This window comes from Neofelis nebulosa, chromosome 17 (genome assembly GCF_028018385.1).
Source record: "Neofelis nebulosa isolate mNeoNeb1 chromosome 17, mNeoNeb1.pri, whole genome shotgun sequence".
Classification (NCBI taxonomy): Eukaryota; Metazoa; Chordata; class Mammalia; order Carnivora; family Felidae; genus Neofelis; species Neofelis nebulosa.
In genome coordinates this window covers 11,264,312-11,275,739 of record NC_080798.1, presented here as the reverse complement: position 1 = coordinate 11,275,739, position 11,428 = coordinate 11,264,312, and the positions used below count along the sequence as shown (strand labels likewise).

The following is an 11,428-nucleotide window of genomic DNA, read 5'->3' as shown; positions in this document are numbered from 1 at the left end:
CCGGCTAGGCCCCGCCCTGCCCTCCCCGAGCTCTCTGCCCCACTCCCCTTCCCCACCGAGCCCCGTCAGCTGTTCCCCGTGGTCTCGGGCTCCCCGGATTCCTCGGCGGCGGGGCTGGGGGTCTTCACGGTATCGTCTCCGGCAGGGGTGAGGGTCTGGGGGCTGCGCTCCTCCTTTGAGGTCAACCCGCCTGTTGCCTCCTGGTGACAGAAGGGGGAGTGGGTCAAGGACAGTGGGATCCTACCTCCGAGCCTTCCTTCGGGCTGTACCCTCCCCTCCCCACCCCAACCTTGGGCACTTGGCACACACCCTTCACCCCGGGGCCCTGATTGTCTTCTTCCCTTGCTGCTTTGAAGTTGTCATCCCTACCTTCGGTAGGGGCCCCTCGAGACTAGAGTCCAGGAGTGCGGCCTCGGTCAGCCCCGAGTCGTCATCCATGCTGATGAAGATGGCGGGGGTCTCACACTCAGGCCCCTCCTCCCGGAAATCTATGGTTTCCTCGGGCTGGGGAGGGCCTGGCCGGGTGGAGGAAGAGGAGGACGAGGAGGAGGACGAGGGGGCTCCCACTCCTCCCGGCTTCAGCTTCTGTTCCTCCTCCAGCTGCCGCTTTAAGGCTTTCTCCTGGGCCAGCCGAAGGCCGATGAGGTCCTGAGGGGGCCGGGGGGCTGGGGCTGGGGCCAGGGCCAGGGGCTCCAGGTCGTCCTGGGGGTTGGGAAGGGCGAAGAGAAGCTCAGGGGAGGGGGGCGGCAGGTCACAGACTGTCAGGGGATGGTGGCAAAGAGCCAGAAGGCACCCTGAGGCACCCGGCAGGGTGGGCACAAGGAGTAAGTACGGGGCAACTGTTCCCCCACCTCCCATCCCTTTCGGCAGGAGCCTCTCCCAGACAGGTGTCTGGGGTGAGGAGAACAGGGTGGGCCTTGATGGCTTGGGGAGTGGGGGGCTGTGGGCCCTCACCTCTTCCAGGGGCCCCGCGGGCACTTCCTTGGCCTCTGGCTCCTGCTTGCCACTGGCCTCCAGGATGGTCATGATGGAGTTGGGGATGTGTGCTTGCTAGGGGAAGAGCAGGTTGGGGGCTCTACGGAGTGCTCGGACTCGAGACCCCAAGCGGACACCCCAGATCCCTGACCCCTGACCCTCTGTGGCAGTGCAGGGCTCCCCTCTCCCCACCCCCATCCACTCCTCCAGGACTGAACCCACGGGGCCACCCATCCCACACCCTGGGGTACCTGGTGGGGGGTGAAGGATCGGACGTGGGCCAGCAGGGGCTCCCGGAGCTCTGGGCACTTGTCAAAGACGGCACCCAGCTGCTGGGGCGGCAACTGCAGGATGACCTGGAAGCTCTGGGGCTTGGTGCGTTGACAGCACTTGATGAAGCCCTCCCACACCTTGGGATACTTCCACACCTGGACGGGGCAGGGAGGGAGCGGTCCTGAGGGGGCGTGCAGGTAGCCACCCCCCGAAACCAGGAGGGAGACCTGACCGAGATGGGGCCCAAATCCCTACCAGGCAACAGATTGCTCTGGGCTACACGCCCCGCGACCTCTGGCCCTCCAGAAGACCTTGTGACTCTCTTTCTGATCCCAAGCGGCTCATGAGGGCCACTTAGGAAAAGAGGAGAGGGAAACGGGAGTGGCCCTATCAGGCAAGCACCGTCTCATTTCACTTCCACAGCAGCCCTGAGGGGCAACACCGGCCCTGCTAGACAGATGAGGCCCAGGGAGGCGGAGGCACAGGGTACCGTGGGTACCGAGGGGGCAGAGCCGAGATTTGAACCCAGGATCGTCTGAGTCTGCATTTTACCTGTGAGCCAGATGTTGCAAAGTGGCAACCTGTGGGCTGGATCTCGTCTGGGAGCTTATGAGTGGGGTTTGTTACTTACTTCCTCTTGGTATTTCTAAACACCCAGATTTCAAGCTTCTCTTGAAAAACGGGCCCACCTCTCAGCTCTAGTGTGCCTCCTGGCCGGGTGCGGAGCTAGTGGCAAGGGGCACTGCGCCTCTCCTGGGACACGGGCCCGTGAAGCCTGCCAACTGCTCCTGCCACCCAGTGGCCATCCTGGAGCTGAGTGAGCGCCCCCTGTTGGGCTGTCTCGTCTTGGCCCAGGCCAGGGAGGGCAAAGGGGCTGGCGGGCCTCCTGGAGCGTGCTCTCCTCCCGGCTCCCTCTGGGGGGCGGCAGGCAAGCTGGCCCGGAAAGCCTGGGGTTCTGCCCCCAATCTGTCTCCAGCGTGTCCCGCTGTGGTGTCCTGCCTGCGGGACTGGGGTGGTCAGGGGCGGGTTACCTGCTTCATGATGAGGCGGGACAGGATGTTCATGACGAACCCCCCCAGGCGGGGGTACATGGTCAGAGACTGGATGACGGTCCTCATGAGCAGCATGGGCAGGGGGCTCTGCTCCATCAGCTGCTGCATCACCACGGCCAGCACCTCCGACGTGTACACGTTCCGCTCCGCAAAGCACAGGTTGGTGGCTGCGAGGAGGCGGAAAGTGGGCCTGTCCTCTTTGCCCGCCTGCCCCCTGGGAGGTGGGAGCCCCCCCCGCCCCCCGCCCTGACAGAGCCCCATTATCTGCCCATGTTGAGTGGAGACCTAGCCTTCGCTTCCTGAAGCTCCAGGCGAGAGGGACTTCCTTGCCCAGCAGGTCCCTGAGGGGATGTACTGTGGCCTGGTCCTTGGAAAGCCTGCGGTCTTGGTCCAAGGTTAAAGACATGTCCAGCTCCTGGGAGCCCCACGCTGGGCGGAGCGGGCAGACCTTGGCCCTTTTTCTCCAGGGACAACCCATGGGAAGGCTGAGGCAGGAAAGACAGGTTGCCAAAGCCTGGGGGCCCATTCTGGCTTGCCCTCCCCACCCCCACCAGAGTGGGAAGGCAGCTTTGACTTCCATAAGCGCCCTCATAGGAGAGATGCTCTCCACCAGCAGGCTGGCCTCCGGGCTGCCCACTCCCCATCCTGACCAGGGCATAAGGGTTTGTGCTGGTGCTGGAGGGATACCAGGCCTGGGGCCACGTGGGAGGCACGGTCCACAGAAGAAGGGAGGAAGGATCAAGAGGAGGAAGCCTGGGCATTCGAAGAGCTCTCCAGCTCCAGACCCAGTGTGGGAAGGGCTCAAGGAGGGTGGGCACAGTATGGGCATCCAGGAAGGCAGGCAGGCTTTGGGGTCTGTTCCCTCAGGAGTGGGTTGTGGCACCCCAAAATCAGGATTGGCAGTGCTCTGATCCATTGTGCTAAGAGGGAGACCCCAGGAACTGCCTCCGAACCCCTTCTTCCCCAAACACCACTTGCCATGTGAGTCTGTCAACCAGGAAGTCTTTATTGAGCCAGAAGAGAGGCCCCCAATCCTTGAGAGGCTAATGGAGAACAGGGGTGGGTGCCTATAAGGAATGAGGGGGCTCCTATAAGGAACAGGGGGAGGACGGAGGCATTACAGGAATGCAGGCAGGAAGGAGACTGGATGGGGACAGGGCAGGTATCTGGGCCAGAGGAGAGTGTAGAAGGGAAGGACAGTGTAGAAGCCAGAGTGAACCTACCAGAAACCAAGAAAGCGCCTCCTCCTCCCTTCCAGGCAGTGGCCGGCTCCTGCCTGCTCTGCCTGAAAGGGTCCACAACCAACCCCCTGTCCTCTCCTCCCCCTCTGCTCCAGTCTCCTCCTGGGCCTCCCACCCAGCCCTCTAATCCACCCTCCATAGCAGCCTGAGGGGTGTTTAAAAAGCTTACTCTGAACCCCATGCCTCCCAGAAATCAAGTCCAATCTCCTACTGTGGGCCTATGAGACACTCTGTGGATGGGGCCCAGGCATGGTTTTCTTAATGCTTCCAGTCTGACCTCTCTTGACCGGGCCCCTTCCCCTAAACCACAAGATCTAATCAGCTTCATGTCTGCAGTTCCAGAACCACACCATGCCAGCACATCTCTTGGCCTCTGCAAATAGTCTTGCTTTCTCTGGGATCATCATCTCCCCGGCTACCTCACTCCTACTCCTCCTTCTGTGGTTTCAGTTTTGGTGTCCCCTTGGGGCTCCCCTGTCTCAGCCCTGCTCACTGTGGGTTGTTATTGTCCGGGGATAGAGTGTGAGTCCCTGAGGGAGGACCAAGGCTGTATCCATCCCAGCACCACCCAGCAAAGGGCTGAGCAGAGGTGCTCAGTGAGTTTTCTTAATTGCTGCACGGGGCCACCGGGGGCAGGTCCAGTTATAGAAAAACTCACCACAGAAAGAGGGTGGTTTAAAAGGGGTGTGAATGCCATGAAAGAATGCTTATCCCGGGGGGCTCAGTTGATTAAGTGACCGACTTCAGCTCAGGTTCATGATCTCACGGCTTGTGAGTTGGAGCCCCACATCGGGCTCTCTGCTGTCAGCATAGGCCCCGCTTCGGAACCTCTGTCCCCCACCCCTCTCTACCCCTCCCTTGCTCGTGCTCTCCGTCTCTCTCTCTCTCTCAAAAATAAGCATTTAAAAAGATAAATAAATTTAAAAAGGCTAGGCCTTGAGGATCTCTCCAGGGACCTGGCCACTGTTCACTGGAGCAACCTGCAGCCAGGTGTTCCCCCAGGGACTACATCTGGGTCTGTGAATGGGGTTAGTGGGGGTGGTGGGGTCTGTGAATCCCCTCAAATTGTACGCAAAACTGTGTGAGCGTACCGTCCTTGGGAGTGGGCCCAGAGCTTCCCTGACATCAAAGGGGCGACAGTGTGTAAAAAGGCCACTCCTAGGGGTGCCTGGCTGGCTCAGTCGCAGGAGCATGTGACTCTTCATCTCTGGGTTCTGAGTCTGAGCATCACGCTGGGTGTGGAGATTACTTAAGTAAGTAAATAAACTTAAAAAAAATAAATAAATCAAAAGGCCACTTCTGGATGCTCAGCTTCAAGACCCTTTTCGCTAGAGGCCTTAGTGACTCCTCAGTTGTGGTGCGGGTTTTAAATTTCCGTTAGCTCCTCTCTTGACCTAAAAGATTCTGACTGAGCTTGCTGAGGAAGGCTAGGAAACAAGTAGTCTTCTAAGAAGCTGCTTTAGGCCACACGTGAAACTAAGTGGCGAGGGCAAGACCCCCCTCCTTGCTCTTAAAGGAGACGGGTCAAAGGTGTCTTCTGAGGACAGCAGGCGACAGTAAGGGCTCCCACCTCCGTGGGAAAGCACGGCTTCTGGACCAGAAACCTCCCTCGGGGAGGAGCGGGGGTAGTGCTGAGGAGGGCTGAGGGACAGAAGGCTTCCTGGGGAGATGGCCCGAGACCCAGGGTGCACGCACAGGTGGAACTGACGGAGCCGGATTCCAGCTCGGGTCTACTGGGCGTCAGCTCCTGTTATGTTCTACTACACCACTTAGCTGTGTGTGGCCCTGAGCAAGTTACTCAATCTCTCCGGAGCCTCCATTTCCTCGTCTATAACACGGATGTCGGCATACTCACCAGGTAAGGGGCGGTGCGCAGGGGCAGGCAGGCCCGTAGGGCACAGAGGACGCCCGGGCTCAGTGTAAGTGCTCACTAAACGGCGACAGCAGCCATTATGAAACTGCTGATTGTGGTGAGCCGGCCAGCTTGTCCCCAAGCCCCTGCCCTGGAGGCACATTCTCCTGCCTCAACCCGAGCCCAGGAGCCCAGACCGGACTCTGCACCTACTCCTCGTCCAACAAGTGCCCCGGTGCGCTCCATCTGCTCTGCTGGCCACACCTCTGCCCCTGCTTGGCCGAGGGCTCAGCTTCCTTCATTCCTCAGGCCAGGCCTGGGGAGGGAGGGGCTCCCCACCTTTCTTGAGGGCTACTCTGTGCCAGCGCATAGTAGATAAGCCAGTTCCTTGGAGGGAGGGAGGGAGGGAGGGAGGGAGGGAGGGAGGGAGGGAGGAGAGGAGGAGGGAGGAAAAGGGAGGAGGGCGGGTATCCAGAGCTGAGATGGGGTTGCAGGTGGCACAATCTCCAACTTGGCAGATTCCAGCGGGCACATGTGGGTGACTGAGGTTCTTCCCTGGGTCCACAGCAGCCAGGCCACTTGGGGGGGGGGGATGGGGGGAGCGCCTCACCTTTGATGATGGACTTCATGTCACACTTCACCGAGTCAATGTTGTGCAACGCAATAAGCAGCTCTCCAGGGTTCAGCGGGGACAAGGCCGAGTTCCCTTCACCTGCAGCGGGCGGGGGCGGGAAGGGGAAGGGGAAAGGGAAGGAGACAGTGCGGAAGCCTAAGTGAAGAGCTGTGTCTGTGCTCCCCAGATCAGGGTAGTGGCGAATGAGGATGAGGCGCCCTCTTCTTTGATGGGACTGTGAGGACAGAGGGCTGGAGCAGGGGAAGAAAGACGGACTAAATGCCACCCCTTCTGGGAAGCCCTCCTTCACAGCCTTTATCTTGCTCTCCTCCCCTTGACGGGTTCCTTCCCTCCTTAAGACAACATCTGATGTGGTCCAGCAGTTTCTCTCCCTCCTCCCTGGGCTGCGCACGCAGCAGAGCAGGACCCCAGCACAGCACAGATGTGGGCATTCACTGGACAGGCCGAGCCGGGCCGGGCAGTGGGCTTGCTAACAGAGCTCTGAGACGGCGCTGTGGGGAGGCGCCAGGGCAGACGGCACTCCGCCAGTGCTGTGCTGAGGGTCCCAGGCGCTCTTGTGTGTGGGTTTTAAATCTCCGTGTTATGTGTGCACCAGACAGCCTCCACACCGGCCACGGGGGTGAGGGGAGAGGAGGTCATCCTTCAACACCGGGTAGCTTCTCTATCTTGGGGTTCTACTTCATTGCTTTCTGACCACGTCCACGACGTCACCTACCGTGCTGGGTGCCCAGCAGGCGGTTGAAGACCTCTTTCACCACAATGGGGTTGAGTTTGATGAGCTTTGGCAGAGCCTGGATCACTTCTTTCTGCAGGCGGAGGGCAGGGGAGGCGGGTCAGATTGTACCCCCATCCCAAATGCTCACTCTGGGGAAGTGAGGAGATGCTCTGGCCTCATCATGCCCCGATGCTTCCCTCCTCTTGCTCCCTCTCTCGCCTGGAGCCGAGCTTTGTCTCCAAGTCACTGGGCCTGACTCAGCCCCAGTTCATCGCTCCCCATCTGAGCCCTCCTTGTGTCACATGCCCTGAGGCCCCCTGCAAGCGGACAGTGTGGTCATCATCTCTTTATACACGAGACGACTGAGGCTTGCTAGGGCCTCACAGCCTGTCAGGAGTAAGACCCAAGCAGGGGAAGCACATACGTGCTGTGTCTGCAGTTTCATTTAGGCCTGGAGACAGTCTCTGTGTGTGTGTGTGTGTGTGTGTGTGTGTCACTGCGATCCTCACTTGACAGGAGGAAACCAAAGTGCAGAGAAGGGGGGCTTGCTAAAGGTCCCAGAGGATGAAACAGAGTTGAGACTGACCCCTAGTCTGATGAGCCCTGGGATGGGCCCACAAGCATCTGACTGGTGGTGCCTGCCTCCCCACCATCCCCGCCCTGCCATGTCTTCATCTGTGGGGGCATCCGGGGACACCCTGCTCCGTACCTTCTCCAGTCCATTGAGCACAGGGATGAGGAAGCGGACATCTGGCAATCGCTTGTGGTAGAGATCCCGGACCCGCTTCACCAGCTCCGGGGAGGGCGGGACTGTGGGCAAAAGAAGCAGGAGCACAGACGGGGTGGGGGTGAGCACCGAGGGGAAGGTGAAATGACGGCGGCTGTGTGCGAGGGGAGGGGAGGGCCAACTACATTTCAGAGCGGGAATCTTTGGCCCTCAGTTTTTCAAATGCATTTGGCAATATACCCCGCAGCTCTGATCCTCAGGTCTTGGGAAGGGGAAGTAGGGAGGGTCTAGGGCACGGAGGAAAAGGATGAAAGGTGGGGGTCCTGGGGGCACCTTTGTCCGTGAGGCTGTGCAGACATCGTGTGACCAGTGTCTCTGCCCCCTTGGGACAGTTTTCTACCAGCAGGAGCAGCTCTGGTGAGTTCATGCCCATTCCTCGGATCTATAGGGAGAGAGAGGGAGAGCAGGCTGGGGAAGGAGCTGGGTGATGTGGGGAGGGTGAGGCGGCCCAGGAGAGCTCAGGGCAGCCCAGGCGTCAGAGGCAGGGTGGCTGGGGGGATGACAGGACTCTGGGGCAAGAACTGGGGACAGAGAGATCTGAAAAGTTCTCATCATCAGAGAAAAAACTATATGAGCTGATGTTAACTGAACTGTGGTAATCATCACTTTGCAACACACAAAAACACACCAAAGCACCATCTGTATTACACCTCATGCTAACACAATGCTCTGCGCCAATTTTACCTCAGTGAACCTGGGGGGGGGCAAAGAAGCCTTGAAGAACTGGGGGAAATGTGGGGAAGGTGGGGAGGGGGCAGGGCGGCAGCATCCGGGCTGCGTCGACCCCCACCTCACAGGGTACAGACTTGCCGCAGCCCCCATGCCTCCGCCAGTGCCGGCTGCCTAGTCAGCAGGCCCGGCCCTTTCTCCCGGTCACCTCTGACCTAACCCGCCCTCTAATGCCCATCCCGCCCTCTGATTCCTTGGTGAAGACGTTGCAGGCTTTTAAAGGCATCAGTGACTGCCAGTGCCCAGGCGCGGCGGCTGGCTCAGATCGGGGCTCCGTCTGCAGCCTGCCCCACTCCGGAAGCAACGAATGCAGAGAACGCGGGGCCCGGCTTCAAGGGCTCACGCCTTCCTCTGCGAATAAATGTTCATAATCATCCGGGAACCAGCAGTCTTTGCCCTCCAGGAGCTCACAGTCTGGTGGGCTCACCGTGAAAACAGGGAGAAGAACCTGCTTCTTCCGAGCAAACCACTATTATCCCCATGCTACAGGTGAGGACACCGCTGAATCTGAGCGGCAGCGATTTGGGAATTAGCATTACTGTACTACCTCCTTTCGTTTATGTTAGAAATTTTCCATAAAAAAAAAAAAAAACCATCAGGGACAGACATATACAAAAAAGTGGTTTCAAATCCAGCGGCAAATTAGAAGGACAGACGCTCTGAATTGCTTCTTGGGTGTGTGGCCGAGTGGCTTGGAAGAGAGCAGCAGGAGGGACTTGCGTAACGACAACTAAAGACTGCCGTAGGCAAGGCAGGGGAAGGCCAGTTCATAAATGATAGCAGTGCCACAGATGTCTGCGTGCATGAGGTCACGGAATCCCTGCAGCAGCAAACCTGGGGGACTGAATCATCCTCGCTAATTTTACCGAAGAGGCGTCAGTCTGTTCAGGGGGAAAGTGAGAGGCAGAATGTGAATCCAGGTCTGTCAAACTCCAGGCCGGTAACTGCGGGGCTACCCTGTTGTCCTTTCACTGGCAGCTGGCGCACGTGGGCTACCCCCAAGCTACAGAGCCACTCGGCCCGGAGTGGCGACCACTGGTGCCCAGCACACGCCGAGGTGGAGATACCAAGGGAAGGGCTGGACGTGGGGCTGGGCCCCACCCACGAGTGGGCAGAGCCTGGTGAGCTCAGGGGCCTCACCGGCTGTTCGATGACCCTCAGCACCGTCCGCTTGATGTCAGCGATGGCCTCAGTGTACACGGCAGCCAGTTCGTGGATCAGCTTGTGGTTCTGAGGCAGGAGAGCCAGGTAGAGGTACAGACACTGCTTTACTGTCTCCTCGGTCCAGGGCGCTGCCACCTCTGATAGGGCAGGGGGGCGGGGATCAGGGACATTCTCCTCCCAACCACCTCCCGCCCTCAGTGTCTGTCCCTTTTTGGGGCAGTGGGGGGGGGGGGGGGGGGGAGGGGGCGGCAGGCACAGAAGGGAGGTGGGCCTGGGAAGCAAACTGTTCTAGGGCAGGAAGTCAATCATCAGGGAAACAGGGTGGGACCAGGACTGCTCCCCTTTGAGAAACCTCTGCACCGGAAGTCCCACCTCGTCTCTGACCATCAACCCACCCGGGAGCCAGAGGGATCTTTCCGAAGTGAAGTTCCAACCCTGTCCTTCTCCTGCTCAGCGCTCCCAGGACAAGTCCCCAGCGCCTCACCTTGCTCTACCCGCAGGATGCTGTTTGGGGCAGCTCCTGCCCCTGGGCTCTGGCCATATCCTACTTCTGACAGTCCCTCAGAGCCCCAAGTCACTTTGCACACATCACTCCTTTGTGTGTAACTCTGCTGTCCAACTCCTCTCTCTCCCTCTATCTCATGCTCTGGGCCTCAAGCAACAGTGTCTCTGCTAGTAAGTCCTCAGGGCACCTGGGCTGTGCCAGGGCCCCTATTCTCCCAGAAGGTCCTGTGCTTCCTGTCACAACCTGAACCTTCCAGTTTTTTAAATTTAAGTATGGGCACCTGGGTGGCTCAGTCGGTTAAGCATCTGACTCTTGGTTTCAGCTCAGATCATGATGTCATGGTTCATGAGATTGAGCCCCACATCGGGCTCTGCACAGACAGTGCAAAGCCTCCTTGGGACTCTCTCCCCCTCTCTCTGCCCGCTGCCCCCCCCCTTCCCCTTATGCTTCTGCTCTCAAAATAAACAAACTTAATTTTTTTTTTTTTTTTTTTTAATTTTAAGTAAGCTCTATGCCCATCATGGGGCTTAAACTCACAACTCCTAGATCAAGAGTCTCATGCTCCACTGACTGATCCACCCAGGCACCCCTGAACCTTCCAGTTTAATGGTCCAAGGGCCTGGGTCTCCCCATCTGTAATTCTGGGGGACCCAGGGCTTTGCTGAAGGAACAGGCCTGTGATGACCTGTCTGGCCCTTCCCAGAGCACCATCACAGGCTAGCTCTCCTTGTCCTCTGACTCTCAGCCCAACCACTCCCTGCTCCAGGATGCTCTCCTTGACCCCTGGCTGGGGTCAGACGCCCCTCTTCCCGCAGCCCCTAGGCCTGCTCGTTCTGGCTCTTATTGCCTGGCTCTCTTCCCTAGCAGGCTGAACAGCGCTCAGTTTCCATCTGGTTCTATTGCCAGGGCCCAGCCTGGAGCCTGGGGTTCTGTAGGTGCTCAACACGCATCTGATGAGCTGCAGCAAACCTGTGTCCTTGTCAGCTCCAAATAGCACAGATGGCGGGTTGGGGTGGACCAGGAGTTGCAGGTAGTTGAGGGCAAATTTCTCCACATACTCTCGCAGCTGCTCCTTTTCGTACATGCGCTTGATGAACAGCAGGGCCTGGGAACGCACCTGAGACAGTGGGGGCAAGACGGTGGAGGGGGGAGACCGCTGTACTGAGCCTGGAAGTACCGGTGGGAAACAAGTCCAAGACCGAGAAAGGCCTCAACTCCCTGAGTCACCTGTGCCCCAGGCTGTTCACCGGCTTGGGAGAGAGGTTTCCTGGCCCGGTCAGGGCCCTGTATCACCTCTCCATCTCCCTGCCCGCCCCCTCTTTTACCATTTCTTGCCTTGCTTGCTACATTCCAACCAGAATGAGCTTTCCTTAGTTCCTCAAAAGTGACAGCATTCTCCCTGGCTTTGAGACTTGGCACTAAAGGTTCCTGCTGCCCAGAATGCCCTGAGGACAGGGACTATTCTTGGGCCCTGCTCTGTGCCCAGCAGTACTGAAAGGCC

The 11,428-nt window shown here is 58.9% G+C and overlaps 1 protein-coding gene across 5 annotated transcripts in view; it reads right to left on the bottom strand.

Annotated features, from left to right (window-relative positions):
* Positions 1-3: 3 nt before the first annotated feature.
* SYMPK (symplekin scaffold protein) overlaps positions 4-11,428 on the bottom strand; it is a 36,230-nt gene continuing 24,805 nt past the window's right edge. For 3 of the 5 annotated variants that reach the window (XM_058709110.1, XM_058709109.1, XM_058709112.1), the window contains 11 exons: positions 10,897-11,044; positions 9,399-9,559; positions 7,803-7,911; positions 7,452-7,552; positions 6,743-6,833; positions 6,004-6,105; positions 2,280-2,467; positions 1,227-1,403; positions 955-1,050; positions 370-702; positions 5-200 (listed from right to left, as the gene is read on the bottom strand). In XM_058709110.1, coding sequence (XP_058565093.1) covers positions 66-200; positions 370-702; positions 955-1,050; positions 1,227-1,403; positions 2,280-2,467; positions 6,004-6,105; positions 6,743-6,833; positions 7,452-7,552; positions 7,803-7,911; positions 9,399-9,559; positions 10,897-11,044 — 1,641 coding nt within the window. In that variant the 3' untranslated portion in view covers positions 5-65. Of the gene's footprint in view, positions 201-369; positions 703-954; positions 1,051-1,226; positions 1,404-2,279; positions 2,468-6,003; positions 6,106-6,742; positions 6,834-7,451; positions 7,553-7,802; positions 7,912-9,398; positions 9,560-10,896; positions 11,045-11,428 lie in introns of all 5 variants that reach the window. The other 2 variants (XM_058709111.1, XM_058709113.1) reach the window with 1 other exon arrangement.